The following is a 17,043-nucleotide window of genomic DNA, read 5'->3' on the forward strand; positions in this document are numbered from 1 at the left end:
GGGAATCATTGATGGGCTGTCTCCTGCACACCCCTTATTCAGGGCTGAGCCTGTAACCCTGGCAGGTGCCCTGACCTGGAATCGAACCTCCTTACTCATAGGTCAATGCTCAACTACTGCACTACACTGGCTGGACTCATTTTGTATTACTTTAATTACAAACACAATGCATATTTACTGTGGGGGAAACTCAATATAGAAGCCTAGAGAGTAAAATCAGAAAACCTTCATTCAGGCAGTGCGGCGCCGCGGGGGAAAGGGAGAGGGAGACGGACGTTGAGAGAACGAGGAGGAAGGAGAGAAAATGGCGTCCACGGATTACAGTACCTACAGCCAAGCTGCAGCCCAGCAGGGCTACAGCGCTTACACCGCGCAGCCCACTCAAGGATACACACAGAGCACGCAGGCATATGGGCAGCAAAGTTATGGAACCTATGGACAGCCCACTGATGTCAGCTACACCCAGGCTCAGACCACTGCTACCTACGGGCAGACGGCCTACGCCACTTCTTACGGACAGCCCCCCGCAGGTTACACCACGCCAGCTGCCCCCCAGGCCTACAGTCAGCCTGTCCAAGGGTATGGCACTGGTGCTTACGACACCACCACTGCTACGGTCACCACCACTCAGGCCTCCTATGCAGCTCAGTCTGCGTACGGCACTCAGCCTGCTTACCCAGCCTACGGGCAGCAGCCGGCAACCACTGCACCTGCAAGACCGCAGGATGGCAACAAGCCCGCTGAGAGCAGCCAGCCTCAGTCCAGCACGGGGGGCTACAACCAGCCCAGCCTGGGCTACGGACAGAGTAACTACAGCTACCCCCAGGTGCCGGGGAGCTACCCCATGCAGCCCGTCACCGCGCCACCGTCCTACCCTCCCACCAGCTATTCTTCTTCACAGCCGACTAGTTATGATCAGAGCAGTTACTCTCAGCAGAACACCTATGGGCAGCCGAGCAGCTATGGACAGCAGAGTAGCTATGGCCAACAAAGCAGCTATGGGCAGCAGCCGCCCACTAGTTACCCCCCCCCAGACTGGATCCTACAGCCAGGCTCCGAGCCAGTATAGCCAGCAGAGCAGCGGCTACGGGCAGCAGAGTTCATTCCGACAGGACCACCCCAGCAGCATGGGTGTTTATGGGCAGGAGTCGGGCGGATTTTCCGGACCCGGAGAGAACCGGAGCATGAGTGGCCCTGATAGCCGGGGCAGGGGAAGAGGGGGATTTGATCGTGGAGGCATGAGCAGAGGTGGGCGGGGAGGAGGACGCGGTGGAATGGGCAGCGCTGGAGAGCGAGGTGGCTTCAATAAGCCTGGTGGACCCATGGATGAAGGACCGGATCTTGATTTAGACTCTGACAATAGTGCCATTTATGTGCAAGGCTTAAATGACAATGTGACTCTGGACGACCTGGCAGACTTCTTCAAGCAGTGCGGCGTGGTTAAGATGAACAAGAGAACTGGACAGCCCATGATCCACATCTACTTGGACAAGGAAACGGGAAAGCCCAAAGGCGACGCCACAGTGTCCTATGAGGACCCGCCGACTGCCAAGGCGGCCGTGGACTGGTTTGACGGGAAGGATTTCCAGGGCAGCAAGCTGAAGGTCTCCCTGGCCCGGAAGAAGCCCCCGATGAACAGCATGCGGGGGGGCATGCCGCCCCGGGAGGGCAGGGGGATGCCGCCGCCGCTGCGGGGAGGTCCGGGGGGCCCAGGAGGTCCCGGCGGCCCCATGGGCCGCATGGGAGGCCGAGGAGGAGACAGAGGCGGCTTCCCGCCACGCGGGCCCCGGGGCTCCCGGGGAAACCCCTCCGGAGGCGGCAACGTGCAGCACCGCGCCGGAGACTGGCAGTGCCCCAACCCGGGGTGTGGCAACCAGAATTTCGCCTGGAGAACAGAATGCAACCAGTGTAAGGCCCCGAAGCCTGAGGGCTTCCTCCCGCCGCCCTTCCCGCCCCCGGGCGGCGACCGCGGGAGAGGCGGGCCCGGCGGCATGCGGGGAGGCAGAGGCGGCCTCATGGACCGCGGCGGGCCCGGCGGCATGTTCCGAGGCGGCCGCGGCGGGGACAGAGGCGGCTTCCGCGGCGGCCGGGGCATGGACCGCGGCGGCTTCGGTGGCGGCAGACGGGGCGGCCCCGGGGGTCCTCCTGGGCCTCTGATGGAGCAGATGGGAGGACGGAGAGGCGGGCGTGGAGGACCCGGGAAGATGGATAAAGGCGAGCACCGCCAGGAGCGCAGAGACCGGCCCTACTAGATGAGAGACCCCGCAGGCTGCGTTGGCTACCAGATTTATTTTTTAAACCAGAAATGTTTTAAATTTATAATTCCATATTTATAATGTTGGCCACAACATTATGATTATTCCTTGTCTGTACTTTAGTATTTTTCACCATTTGTGAAGAAACATTAAAACAAGTTCAACGGTAGTGTGCCGAGTTTTCTTTCTTCCTTTTAAAGATGGTTGTTTAACTAACTGACGGGAGCCCTGTGAGCATGCCAAGAGGGCCTCTAACTGTAACGGTGTTCATGGTTGTGATTTTTTTTTTTAATAAAATTCCAAATGTTTATAAACAAAATAAATAAATAAATAAATAAATAAATAAATAAATAAATAAAAAGAAAACCCTCATTCAAACTATGTCCCCGCTGAGTACACCACACAGTTCCCTCCAGCCTCGTTTCTGTTTAGCTACAAACCCTGGCCGTGCCCATCTCACCAGGCGGCAGATTCACATGCTTTAGCCTTTTCTCCGTGGTGCCTGGCATGCAGTAGGTCCTCAGTAAACGTTAGCTATCTTCATGTAATAGTAGATATTTTTTCTGCCATCCATGCAGGTCTGCCTCACTGTCTTTTTCCTTTTTCTCTTTTGACGCAGTATTTTAAACTACCTGGTGCAACTGCCTCGTATTCTTTCAAGTGCAAGGACTGTTGCTTCTTTTTTAGAGAGGAAGGAAGAGGGAGAGCGAGTTAGAAACATCGATGAGAGAGATGCATTAACCAGCTGCCTCCTGCATTCCCCCTGCGCGCCTTCTTTCTCCCCCTTCTTCCCCCCCCCCCCCCCAAGGATGTGCCTGCAACCAAGGTACATGCCCTTGACCGGAATCGAACCTGGGACCCTTGAGTCTGTAGGTCAACACTCTATCCACTGAACCAAACCAACTAGGGCCTGCAGACTAAAAGGGTCCCAGGTTCAATTCTGGTCAAGGGCACATGCTTGGATCGTGGGCTCCCTCCCCAGTTGCAAACAGCAGGGAAAGTCCCTGCAGACAGCATCCTCTGGGAGAGATTTCTAGCTGGGGAACAGCCAGGCAGAGGATGAACATTGCACATGTAAAGGTGTTGTCCATGGACTTGGGCAGCACGGTCCTCTCCCCCTGGGACAACATGGGAGCTCAGGCAGACCCTCCGCCCGGTGGGCACAGGGGAGGGAGCTGTGGCCTCTCCCATTGCGAGGCCCGAACCCGCTGGCCAAGGGGCTTCTTCCTTAGGTGCAGGTGGAGCCAGACAGAAATTCTGCTAGGGGCACCCTTGCTTGCCAGAGTTGGATGGAGGCAGAAAAGGAGAAAACGTGAAATCTGACAACTAAGAATACTGCGCTTTGGGCAACATTCTAGGTGGTAGGCTGTCGACCCCCTGCCTGCAGGGTGGGTGCATCTCAGGGGAGGGGACCTGCCAGTTAGCTGAGGCTCCAGGAAGCAGGAAACTCAAGGGAGGGAGGGAGGGAGGGAAGAAGGGAGGAAGGGAGGGAAGGAAGAAGGGAGGGAGGGAGGGGGTAAGGGGGGAAGAGAGAAGGAGACTCTTCTAGGAAAACACACAAATAGCATAAGCCCAAGGAAACAGATGAAGTGATGGGTGCTCAGAGCTTTGACAAAATTGCCAACCATGCGATGAAAGAAAATAATGAGCCTCTGGTTCGGCTGGCTGAAACAGTAATTATACTTCAAAAGCTCGCTAAATGTTCCTCTTAAAAAATCACCCAGCTTGGCAATTTCTCTTTCACATTTAATAGCCACTATTCTTGTATTCTTTCTCGTCCAAAGTGGCTGTAATTGTGGGGTGTGATGAGACAAGCAGCCCCCTAAGCTGCTGGAGGGAGAGGGGAGAGGCGAACTCTTTCTGAAAAGAAGGTCCCAAGGCCTTAAACAGCAGACGGCCCTTAGCTCAGTAGCTTCATCTCTAGGAAGCGGCCCCAGGCGGGCAGTGGGCCTGTAGATAGAGCTGAGTGTGCAGTGCTGTTTACCATAGGCTTGTTTATGGCTCAGAAATGTCGGAAATCGCCTGAACAGTGACCGTTAATGACATATGTGTTTTAGAATGAGCTGGAAGTGTATTAAACACGTGCACACATGCACTGGGGCAGAAGCTGGGTGGCAAAGCTGTGGATTGAGCATCTCTATTAAAATATAGTGTTAATGTTTCATTTACAATATTGAAATATTATATTAGTTTCAGGTGTGCAGCACAGTGGTTAGACAGGACCCACCTGGCACCATACTCAGATATTACAATAGTATTGACTATATTTCCTATGCTGAACTTTGCATCCCCATGACTATTTTGTAACTGACAATTTTTGCTCTTAAATCACTTCACTTATTTTTGCCCAGTCCCCCGACCCCCTTGCCTTGGCAACCATCATTCTGTTTTGTATGTTCATTTTTATGGATTTTTAGACTCCACATGTTACTATAAGTGAAATCAGAAGGCATTTGTCTTTCTTGTCTGATTTATTTCACTCAGCATAATACACTTAGGTCTGTCACAAATGGTAAGATTTCATTTTTTTTATGGCTGGGTAATATTATATCACATCTTCTTTATCCAATAGACACTTAGTGAGCACCTCTCTCTTTAAAAAACAAACAAACTATTTTTATTGATTTCAGAGAGGAAGGTAGAAGAAGAGAGAGATGGAAACATCAATCATTAGAGAGAATCATTGATTGTCTGCCCATTGGGGATCGAGCCTGCACCCAGGCATGTGTCCTGACTGGGAATCGAACCGGGACCTCCTGGTTCACAGGTTGATGCTCAACCACCAAGCCATTCCGGCTGGGCAGCACCTCTCTTTTTAACAAGCTCACGCAGGTTATTCTTATGTTAGCATTAGCTTGAGACTCATCCACTTGATCCCTCTAGGATTATGGGTATTTCTTCTTTGCATATATAAAGATATATGTATATATAACAAAATGGGCGTGAATTACTTGTATAATGAGGAAAATATATTAAGAAAATAGACTAGAAGACAAGAGGAAGTTCAGCTGGCAAATGCCTATTATGAAATAAAGGAAGCACAGTCCTACCTTTGAGAAATTCACAGCCTACCACCGGAGACAGCATGGGAAATGAATATCTGTCAATATGCAGAGGGAGACATGCTGTCCTACAGGTAAGTGCCCAGTGCAGGGCTGGTGCAATTGAGGGGGCAATTAGCTCCGATTCGAAGCCTTGGGAAGCCCCTTCCAGAGCAGGAGGCATCTCAGCCAGTCTCAAGGCATCTGCAGGAGGGAAGCAGGGAACAGCAGTCTGGGCTGAGGAGATGGCTCAGGCAAGAGCTTGGAGGCATGAACACCCTCGCGTGCATGAGGAGATGTGAGCAGGGAGGTGTGGCTGGAGCAAGGAGGTTGACCTAAGGCACAAGAGGAGGTGAAACTGGAGAGGCAGGCAGGCAGGCCCCTCTTGGAGGTCTGTGTGCTAGGCTGGGGACCTGAACTGGAGCCGGTGAAGGCCCGTGGTTCCCAGACTGTACCGAGGAACACCAGTCCTCCTTCAGACAGTGATGGATGTTCAGCGCAAAGGGGTTCCGTGGCAAAATGCCTTTAGAAAACTCTAGGTTTAAGTGTTCTTTTTAAGTCGCAACAAATCCCTTAATATACTAATATGTCAGGAATTTTCCAAGACGGGGCAGCTGAGGGAGCATGCCCCAAATTTCTTTAATCGCACACGGACCATCAGCAGCCCCCATCCACAGTTTGTTTCTGTTGTGGATTTAAAGAAGTTCCAGGCCTGGGTAACTTGATGGGGTAAGTAAGGAGGGGATACAGAGGGCGCCAGTGGGTCTGGAACCAGTGGCTCTGGGGGTCGGTGGGACTTTAACCCTCACGGAAATACAGGTGGAGAGGCATTTGAGGGAGGAAAACTATGACTCAGATCCTTCTGCCTAACGGAAGACCAGCTCTAACAGCTACTCCTTGATTGATTGACTTTTTTAGGATTGTAGACACAATGATTATTTCCAGTTTCAAATCGAATTTTATGTTGTTCTTGTTTTTCCTTGCCAGACTCGGGGTGTTTTTATTTTGTCTTTTTTTGCCCAGCCTATAATAACAAGAGAAGGAAGAATACCTTTTATGTGGGAAAATTAGTTGCTCAGCTCTCGCCTGAAAATTGATGCGTGTGTGTGTGTGTGTGTGTGCGTGTGTGTGTGTGTGTGTGTGTGCGCGCGTGCTCAACCACTGAACCACGCCAACCGGGCCGTTTCACATATATATATATTTAATATATTTTATTGATTTTTCACAGAGAGAAAGAGAGAGGGATAGAGAGTTAGAAACATCAATGAGAGAGAATCATCGATCAGCTGCCTCTTGCACACCCTCCACCGGGGATGTGCCCGCAACCAAGCTACATGCCCTTGACCGGAATCCAACCAGGGACCCCCAGTCCTCAGGCCGACAGCTCTACCACTGAGCCAAACCGGTCCCGGCCGTTTCATATATTTTGTTTGGGTTTTAAGTTGTTTCAGGCTGGTCCCTGTTACTCTGTCTTAGTCAGACACAGAAGTCAAATCTAATATTTAAATGTTCACTTATTCCACGCATGCCGAAAAAATATATTGCACACCCGCCTTAGGTATGCAGCAATGAACAGGACAAACAAGAGCGCTCTGCCTGCCTGGAGCTTATATCCTGCGGCAGCTGGTGGAGAACATCCCTAATGCTGCTGCATGAGCCCACAGAATGTGTCCAGCTGTGCACCCGCAGGCTGGGAATCCCCACCAGCCCCCTCCTTCTCCACTCACAGGGCCCCTCCTTTCCTTTTCTAAAACAATTCACAGAATTCTTCAGACCGCCGCCTCTGAGCACGCCTGTGGAGAGAGACATGCTGAATGCCTCCGGCGCCTGGAACGTGACATTTATGCTTTTAATTATAGATTTCTAGCATCATGGGAGGAGTTTTCTTCCTTCCTAGCTCGATCGTAGCACTCTGGTCCTTCGGTAAGCAGATGGAGACCACGCCTGGCCCCTCGCAGGGTCACAGATAAGCAGGCCTAATCAGCACCTTGCATCTGACAGCTCAAAGCCAAGGTCTTATTTATAGCCCTCTTACACACGTACCCCTCTTCCCTGCCAAGTTCGTCTTGTATTATTCTGTTTTAAAGTTGGAAGCTAGCCAACGCGACATCCATCTTCGTCTCCTCAGTGGCACAGGCTGCGGAACGGCCATAAATATATGGATGGGTATAATGTATATTTAATAACAACTTGATTGAGAGAGAATTCACCTACCATCGAGTTCATCCTTTTAAAGCCTATGACTCAATGGTTTTTAGTATATTTGAAGTTCTGCAACCGCCACCACAGTCAATTTTAAGATTTCTTAAGATTGGTTTCTAAAGAGAGGGAAGGAGAGGGAGAGAGTGAAACATCCTCCATCAGTTGCCTCCTGCACGCCCCACCAGGACCAAGCCTGCAAACCCGGGCATGTGACCAAAACAGGAATTGAACCGGCAACCCTTCAGTGCATGGGATCACACCCAACCAACTTTAGAATGTTTTTATCACCTCCCTTTCATCTGTGACATGAAGACGGGGTGAGAGGTCTCTCTGGGCAGAGGCAGCTCCGGGCAAAGGTCCAGGTGGGAGCTGGATCGGGGACAGCCAGGCCTGGCAGATGTGTGCCTTGGGTTTGGAGGAGACTGGGCATCCATCATGGATGGGGTCAAAGTACTGGTGTGATCTAGGACCTTAATGACCAATATTGATCCCTGCATCAGTGCCCATTTCAGGAAACCCTTGTTCAGGATCATCATGTACTGAGGCTTTGAGAAAGGACCCTTATCAACCACAGTTGTCCTTGCCTCTTCCTACATCTCCTTGAGCACCATTCCCCAGGCAGCATCACTTCTGTAGATGGTACAGCTCGTCCTTGTCCTGGGTGTTCCACCTGGATTCACCTCAGAAGGGTAAGTAGGGGGATGGTTTGCACCCTATATTTTAACTATCCCCATAGGTACTTTTTAAAGATTTCTTTAAGAATTATATCTTTTAGTCCTAGCCAGTTTGGCTCAGTGGCTAGAGCGTTGGCCTGAAGACCTAAGGGTCCCAGGTTCAACTCCAGTCAATGGCACGTACCTTGGTTGCAAGCTCCTCCCCGGCCCAGGCCCTGGTTGGGGTTCATGCAGCAAACATTGTGTTTCTCTCACATCGCTATTTCTCTCTGTCTTTCCCTCTCTCTTCCACTCTTTCTAAAAATCAATGGAAGAATGTCAAGAGAGGAGTTTATTTAAAGATACCCATCTGTATATAATAGTAACAGTTAAAATAATCACTACTACTACTAACTCTTACGTGTTAGACACTATTTTAAGGGCTTTGGGCTTTGCATTTATCAAATAACTATAATTAGATGTAAATGTAAGTATAATTAAATAATGAAGATAAATAATTTCACCTTCACTGCACAGTCATTCTGGGGGGTAGGTATGAACGTTGTCATCTTCAGCTCCCAGATGAAGAGATCCCGCTGAGCCAGGTGAAGGGGCAGAGCCCAGACGGACCCCGTCTCCAGAGTCCTGCTCTTCCGCTTGGTGTCCTCTGTGTCACTTTTGGATGGATGTCCTTGAAGCAAAGCCACGCTCAGGAGGATGTCTTCCAGACTCTGCAGTTAGAAGACAGAGACTGGCAGGTCGGAAGGGACCCTGACCGCTTGCATCAGCATCTTGGGGCAGAAGCAACAAAACTCATCCTGTCAAAGATTCCCCAAATGATTCTGCTGCAGCTGGCCCAGGCGCCAGTCTCTGGGGCCCCGGGGTCTGCTCCCTCCACTTTGCTGGAAAGGAAGCTGAAGCTTTGCAGAGCTGGTTTAGTCCTTGCAGAACAGGGGTGACCCGGGAGGATCAGATGCGGGTGGAGTTACGGGGAACCCATGTGCAAGCTCCTCCAGGGCACCCCTCTATCGGGTGGTTTTCTATTGGGCGTGTCAGTTGGGTTTTCTCTGCACTGGTGGCAGGCAGCTGGGCTCCTCTATGAAAGTTGGACCCGTTTTCAGAAAGCCTCAGGCTGAACATAGACTACCTCTGAGATAGGTGAGTCAGATTCATGCAGGATTTACACTAATAAAAGAGAAAGATGCAAACTGACCATACCTCCATGATGCACCACCAGCCAATCAGGAGTGACTATGCAAATTAACCCAACAAAGATGGCTAGTTAATTTGCATACACAGGCACAAACCGGAGACTGAAGACTGAAGGCTCTGGTGTAGCTGAAGCCAAGCCTGAAGGCTGAAGACTTGACTCCACTGAAGGCTGAAGGCTTGGCTCTACTGCAGCCTGGGTCCTAGGTGCTGGAGGAAAACCGGTGCTGGCAGCCAGGGGAAGGAAGGCCTCTAGTATATGTATAATGGACCACTCATATGAAATCCTTGAACCATGTTTCTCTCCTATGAACAATTACATGAGGTTCTCTGGATACCCCCTAGTGTCCATGGACTGAGATGAACCGAGTTGGAGGTCTCATGGTAGAAGACCAGGGTAACAGTTATGTTATTTATGAAGCTACTAGAGCCCAGTGCATGAAATTCGTGCACGGGTAGGGTCTTTAGGCCTGGCAGGCAATCAGGACCAATTAGATTCCCTGCCTCTCCTCCTGCTTCCCTTGCTCCCTCAGTGCCCACCGCTTCTGGTCATCCGCCATGTTCTGTGCTGCCCCCTGGTGGTCAGCACATGTCACAGTGAGTGATGGAACTCCCGGTCTCCCAGTCGAATTCTTTTTTTTTTTTTTAATTTTTAAAAAAATATATTTTTATTGATTTTACACAGAGAGGAATTGAGAGGGGTAGAGAGTTAGAAATGTCGATGAGAAACATCGACCATCTGCCTCTTGCTCACCCCCCCACCAGGGATGTGCCCACAACCAAGGTAAGTGCCCTTGACTGGAATCGAACCCGGGACCTTTTAGTCCACAGGCCGACACTCTATCCATTGAGCCAAACTGGTTTCTGCTCCCGGTCGAATTCTTGAGGGGACACTTTGCATGTTAGCCTTTTATATATATATATATTTAATAGAATAGTGGCAGTTTAATGATTCCCTGAATTTTTGTCTAAGAGTAGTTTCTTAGTTTGACCACAAGGTGGCGATAACGGGCTTGGTGGCCAGTAATTGCAGGGATAGGCATTGTTGATTTTAAAAAGAAAATCGTAAGATTGCCCTCTTAATTGCTCAAGTCTTACTTTTTTCTTCTTCTTCACTTTCCAAATCTTCTGCAATGAGCTAGCTTTGCTTTTACAAAAGCAGGCTTTTGGGGAGGACCACCACACAATGATAATTTATTATTTTGATATATTAACTCTGGACACTTTTTCTTGACATGATTATGGCAGTATAATTTTTTAAAATATGTTTTTTATTGATTTCAGGGAGGAAGGGAAAAGGAGAGAGAGAAAGAAATTTCAACGATGAGAGAGAATCATTGATTGGCTGCCTCCTGCATGCCCCCCACTGAGAATTGCAAGGGCTTGCAACCCGGGCCCTTGACTGGAATCAAACCCAGAACCCTTCAGTCTGCAGGCCCACACTCTATCCACTGAGCCAAACCAGCAAAGGCAGTATAATATTTAGTAACGTTTAAACTTGATATTATAATTATTTTTTTTTATTTTACTACAATTCTTCATAAATACACTTATCACTGCACATTGTACATGACCATATAGTGAGGGCTCATTTGGAGCCAGACAAGCACTTTGCTGAGTGTTTTAAGTGCATCTTTACTCAGTCCGCATAATGGTAGTGCCCACCTCATTAGGTGGATACAATTATTACTCATATTTTGTCTGCGAGTAAAATGGTGCTTCAAAAAGTCTTCATAGGAAATGGTGGAGTGAGACCTCTCACGTCACTGCCTTCCCTAATCACAGTGCTATTTTGTTGGGTTTTACCTTAACGTACTTAACCATTCACCTCGTGTGTCATTTAATTTCTTGCCTAATTTCATGGTTATAAATAAGCTGTAGAAAATGTCTTTATGCAGAGAGCTTTTTCTGGCCGAAACCGGTTTGGCTCAGTGGTAGAGCATCGGTCTGTGGACTGAAAGGTCCCAGGTTCGATTCCGGTCAAGGGCATGTACGTTGGTTGCGGGCACACCGCGGGCACATCCCCGGTAGGGGGTGTGCAAGAGGCAGCTGGTCGATGTTTCTCTCTCATCGACGTTTCTAGCTCTCTATCCCTCTCTCCGCCTCTCTGTAAAAAATCAATAAAATATATATATTTTTTTTTTAAAAAGAAAGCTTTTTCTGGAATCAGGAAATATTTCTAGAAGCAAAGTATATCAAGTCTAAGCGTTTTTAAGTCTCTCGATAAATGCACAGCACCAGATAGGAAAGAAAATTTTCAGGAAAATGAACTCTGGCTGGATATTTTATGGTATTAAGGAGTTATTGTTCATTTTCTAGGCGTGCTAATGGTATTGTGGTTATGTCTTTTTAAAGAGCCCTTCCTAGATATACAGAGTGAAATATTTACACGTGAAATAATATTTATAATTATTATTTAAAATAATCCAGTCGAAGGAGAAATAGGGGATTGGTAAAAAAAAAAAAATATTGAAATATATTAGTCATGCATTGATCATTGATAAAGCTGGGTTATGGGTATACATATGTTGATTATTCTCTCTGTTTTTTATATATGTTTAAAATAGCTAATATAAAAGATTATATTATATTTATAATATAAAATATTGCCAAGACAGGTTTGGCTCAATGGACAGAGCGTCGGCTTGGGGACTGAAAGGTCCTGGGTTCGATTCCGGTCAAGGGCATGTACCTTGGTTGCGGGCATATCCCCAGTAGGGGGTGTGCAGGAGGCAGCTGATCGATGACTCTCTCTCATCGATGTTTCTAACTCTCTATCTCTCTCCCTTCCTCTCTGTACAAAATCAGTAAAAAATAATAAAATAAAATAAAATAAAATATTATATTAATATTATAAAATATTATATTATATTTTCTCTTAGAGAAAATATAATCTACAAGAGAGGCCAGCCCCATAATTCCTATTCTGCCTAATTAGTACAAAAAGGCAGGGAAAAATTGTAGTTTTAGAACAGTTTTGCTCAACTCCCTCTTGCCATCAAACAAGAATTAAGGTCTCCCTAAAACCATAACATATGAGTTGATTTTGTTTTACTAAAACTTTATTTTTTTTTAAAGTAGGATTACAGAACTGGAAAGAGTCTTAAAGATGTGATCCTCATTCTTTAAACTTCTTAGAATCTTCTTCTGAATTATAATCAATGCTCTGATGACAATTTAATGCATACACTTCCCGGTCATTGGTACCGGTGTGGTTAAATTTCTGGAACTGTCCGGAACTGGGGAGTGAGGAAACTCGCCTATCGCTTTAAAGCTTAAAAGCAAACTGTTTCGTGTTTATGGATACAGGTGAGCACTGAGCATTGGCGGCTGTCCCCTAGGAGAGGTCACAGGGCCTCTGGTCACTGTACGCACACCGCTCTGTGGTTTTACTCCCCTCCCTCCCTCCTTCCTTCTCCCTCTTCCCACCCTCCATCCTGTCGGCCAGGGGGCTGGTACCTTCTATCCACCCTCCTGCCTTCTTTTTCCAGAACACACAGGCCTCACCTGGCCAGCGCTGCCAGCGTCAGCAGTCAGACATGAGCTGTCTGTGCAGCCGGTCCCCAGTGGGACAAACCCCAAAGGGGAGGCTGATAAAAGACTGCAGACCACACGGTACCCCCCTGTAGGTCTTGGATTTTCAGTGTTCAAGAGTGAAGGGAAAGCAAGACTTAGCACACCCTGCCTCTCTTCTGGCTTGGCCATAGAAACAGGATTTTCTACCTATCCTTATATTTTCCACGTGATTTAGGAAATGAGATCTCTTAAGGCAGGTTCACTCTCTTACACAAATACTGCTACTGGGGTTTAACTGCGTTCAGGGGATGTTGGATATAAAGTCACTGGAGCCACCGTCCTCCTCCGACCACATCTGGAACAGACTTTGTGCTTTGTCCCAGGCCTAGGAACTCCATCCTAAGGATTCTGACTCTTTTTTTCTCATGGTGCTGCTCGGTTCCTTTGGTGAATCTTGTCAGTTTGAAGCTTCTGAGGCATAGAAAGAAATGATGTCTGTCCCACCATGGTGGAGTGAGAGCGAGCACTCTGGCTCATTCCAGGAGCCCCTAGCCTGAAAATATCTCAACTCAGCTTGTGGAAATTTTTCTTTTTTCTGTCTTTCTTTATGATAGACAAGGCTAGAGGCAGACAGGACTTCTCCAAACTCTAGCTGGATAGAACATGTGTCCATGAGGGCCAAGGGGAAGAGGAGAGCTGAGGGCCTTGGATGGGCTGGTCTTGCAGAAGAGTGAAGAGATAAGATCCAATCTCTGCTCTCCTGGAGTTCAAGGATAGAGATGCTAGTAATTACTTACATCACTCTTTGGAGAAGCGTGACAAAAAGATATATAAGACCAGAGGGACCCAGGCCATTCTGCATCACAAGCCAGGGCCAAAGGGAATGACTTACCAGGGTGACAAGCTCAATTTCATCTTTACTGGAGAAAGAGTTTGGTAAAGGTGAAGAGGTCTGAGAACGGGGTGGATATTGATGGAAAAGATTGGGATTGGATGTCGATTGACATGTAAAAGGGGAGAAGACATGTCAAAGCGTTCCCTGGCACCTGTCAGCATCAACACCAACCAGAACTGCAGCGGATGCATGAGTTCTGTCACTGAGATACAATCACAGCTGCATGGGAGCCTTGAGTGGTGCCAGCCGGGCCCCGGCTTCCACATCCATGGATCGCTGCCCGCCTTGAGCACCTCCTCCCTGGCACTCCACCCACAGCGAGATCCTTGCAGACTGGGGCCAATTCTTCTTATCGGGCATTTTATTTTTTGGCGCCCACATTTTCTCTGTTGCCCAAACACCATTAGAAAGGCATTAGTAGAAACTGAGAGAGAGGAAAAGAAACACCAGCAGTCCTGTCATGCTCCCATATCAGCGTGTGAAGTTTTCCTTTTCCAACCCCTGTGTTAAAGGTGAAGAGAAAAGGTTTGTGGGGACACTGTTTGGTGGTCATAACAGACACAATGAGTAGACTGAGGTTTCTATTGAAGGCCAGTCACCTGGGCAAGAAACAGGCCACTGGCAACGTGTGATCCGGGTGGCAGAGCTTGCTAGGACTTGGAGGGAATCTGGGAGACCAGATGAAGGGCAGAAGGTTGGGATGCAGTGAGAGGCAGCCATCAGATGTTCTGAAAAAGACCGAGTCAGGGTCAAGAAAGCTCATGGAAGTGAGCTCTGGATTCGGCAGAGTGGAGGTCATCAACGACATGACAAGAGCTGGGTCAGGGGAGCAGTGGAGGGGCCCACGTGAAAGAAGATAAGAAAACCAAGATGGCAGGAGCCACTTTGGAGCACGTTAAAGAGGATAATCGGAAAGGGAAGAAATCATTTGGAGAAAAGATAGCAGAATGTTCGGCATTGGGGAGTCTTGGACCAGAGTAGAGGGTGTGCGGAAGAGAGATACTAGAGCACGTTTGTGTGTTGATGGGAAAAAAGAAATTATGTGGGAGAAAGAAAGGACATAATTACAGCCGTGAATTCCTAGAAAGCCAGAGAAAGTAGGCCTTTCATAGGCCAAGGGCAGATAACAGAGGGCGTGCATGCAAATGCCACAGAAAGACTTGGCGCTCAGATGATGGGTGAGTTCTGTCTGGCTGGGCCTGTATTTCCAGAGAAGGATGAGATGAGGTCAGCAGCTGAGGGGGCAGGGAGGTGCTGGGTATCTGAAGAGAGGGCAATCAGGTGTCTCAGGGAGGGGGAAAGTGAATTTGCTCAGGAAATACAAGCTTGCTGGCCAGGATTGAACGCTCATTTGAGGTCTGTGAGGATCAATTTAAAATGGAAGCGCTGAGGGAGATTAAAAGCAGAGAATCCAGATGAAAGCCAATGGCGGCTGTGGAGATGGAGAGAAGCAGACAGAGCAGAGTTAGAGTTTGGATGTGCCCAAACCGGAACTTGCTCGTGGATCAGATGTGACCAGGAGACCAGGAGATCAGATGTGACCAGGAGACGTGACCATTGCTAAATGGGTGGGCAGTGGTGCCACTGACTAGGATGGGGGCTGGCAGCAACCATGAGCTCTATTAGAAGAATTTGAACGTGAGATGATTGTCAGGCATCCACGGGAGATCACAGACAGTTGGGTAAAGGTTGGGTAAAGGGCATAAAGGGAGGCGCTGTGGTTTCTCCTCTGCTCTGAAACGTGTGAAAACCGTACCGTGAGCTGAGCTCAGGTATGCGATGTTCACCAGCGTAACTCGCACAAAGAGGAGGGAAGACTCCCGCCCTAGACAGCCAGCTCCTTGCAGGCAGGACCTGGGTATCGCTCACTGCTGTCTCTAGCACCTTGCAGAGCACCTAGAAGACAGTAGGTTTTCAATCCGTATGTTCTGACTGCATACACAAAGAACATCGTGGTTCCCCCGCCCCTCCAGCTTCTAGAAACTCGGTGACTTTCTAAAGACTGGGCAGATAGATCTTCCTAGCTTAATGAGAGAGAGATCTGACTAATTACAGCAATGATGACAATGCTTTGGGGCTGACTGATAGTCAGGAAGGGCCAATAGCTCTTCTGAATGGGTCACGCCGTGGTTTCTCAGAGTAACACGAGTGACGGGTGGATGTAGGAAGGAGTGGGTGGGTGATTGGGAAATAGGAGGGAAGCAATTCTAATTCCACCAGGAAGGGGAGTTTGCCTCGTGACCTCAGGCTAGCTACTTGACTTCTCCAGCCCTTTGAAAAAAATTTTATGGGAATGATTGAGCTCTACCACCCCGAATGGCCACGCTAATAAAATCATGGCGCCTCTGTGGCAGACAAGGGAACCTATAAAGCAGAGGCTGAGCATCAGCCTTCAGAGGCAGAGACTGTCTCTACTTGAGGAACCTTGGCCAGGGCCTTGGATACTGTGAAAGAGGCCAGCCGTTTTCTAGCCAAAAGACAACGATGGGACTTGGCCTCGAGGAAGGTAGAGGGGACATGTAGTCTGCGTTTGTTCTGCTCTTTGCCTGTGTGTCCCAAGGACCCATGGGACTGTTTCCAGTTTCCTCTGACTAAACTGAGCAGGTGCTGCCTAGGAGACTGAGGGCCCCTGCTGCTCTCCTCTTCCCAAGTTACACAGCCCCACGTTCAAAATCACCAGAGCTTCGTGGGGACCAGGTGCCTGGAGTGTGTGCATGCCCCAGAGAGAAAGAAGAAGGAACTGAGTGAGGAACAGAGATTACCGCAAGCATGGTCTTCCTACAAGAGTCAAGTGAGCCGAAACCGTTTTTGGCTCAGTTGGTAGAGCGTCAGCCTGCGGACTGAAAGATCCCAGGTTCGATTCCGGTCAAGGGCATGTACCTTGGTTGCGGGCACATCCCCAGTAGGGGGTGTGCAAGAGGCAGCTGGTTGATGATTCTCGCTCCCTATCCCTCTCTCTTCCTCTCTGTAAAAAAATCAATAAAATATATTTTAAAAAAAGAGTCAAGTGAGGCCCTGTAGCAGGCATCCAGGTAAGCAGCCGTTAAACGTAGAGATGGAGGCTCGCAGGATGTAAGAATGGAATGGCCCAACCTCTGTGGTTTTATGGAAGAGGAAACTGAAGTCCAACAGAGGTCATCCACAAATTCACCAGACTTTTTAAAAAAGCCAACTATGCGCCAGGTGCCGGGCCAGTGTTTTAGTTAAATATTGCTGCACACATCGGCCCCAAACTTAGAGGCTTAGAACAACCGTTATTTTATTTTATGTTT

General features: G+C 48.6%; 1 protein-coding gene across 1 annotated transcript; it reads left to right on the forward strand.

The window, feature by feature from the left end:
- Nucleotides 1-241: 241 nt before the first annotated feature.
- LOC118726400 (RNA-binding protein EWS-like) lies at nucleotides 242-2,424 on the forward strand. The gene is given in 2 exon segments (XM_036451135.1): nucleotides 242-1,024; nucleotides 1,026-2,424. Coding segments are annotated over 2 exon segments (1,947 nt in total). The 5' UTR covers nucleotides 242-304; the 3' UTR covers nucleotides 2,253-2,424.
- The last annotated feature ends 14,619 nt before the right edge of the window (nucleotides 2,425-17,043 follow it).

The sequence above is a fragment of the Pipistrellus kuhlii genome, unplaced genomic scaffold, assembly GCF_014108245.1.
Source record: "Pipistrellus kuhlii isolate mPipKuh1 unplaced genomic scaffold, mPipKuh1.p scaffold_m20_p_22, whole genome shotgun sequence".
In the NCBI taxonomy this organism is placed as follows: Eukaryota; Metazoa; Chordata; class Mammalia; order Chiroptera; family Vespertilionidae; genus Pipistrellus; species Pipistrellus kuhlii.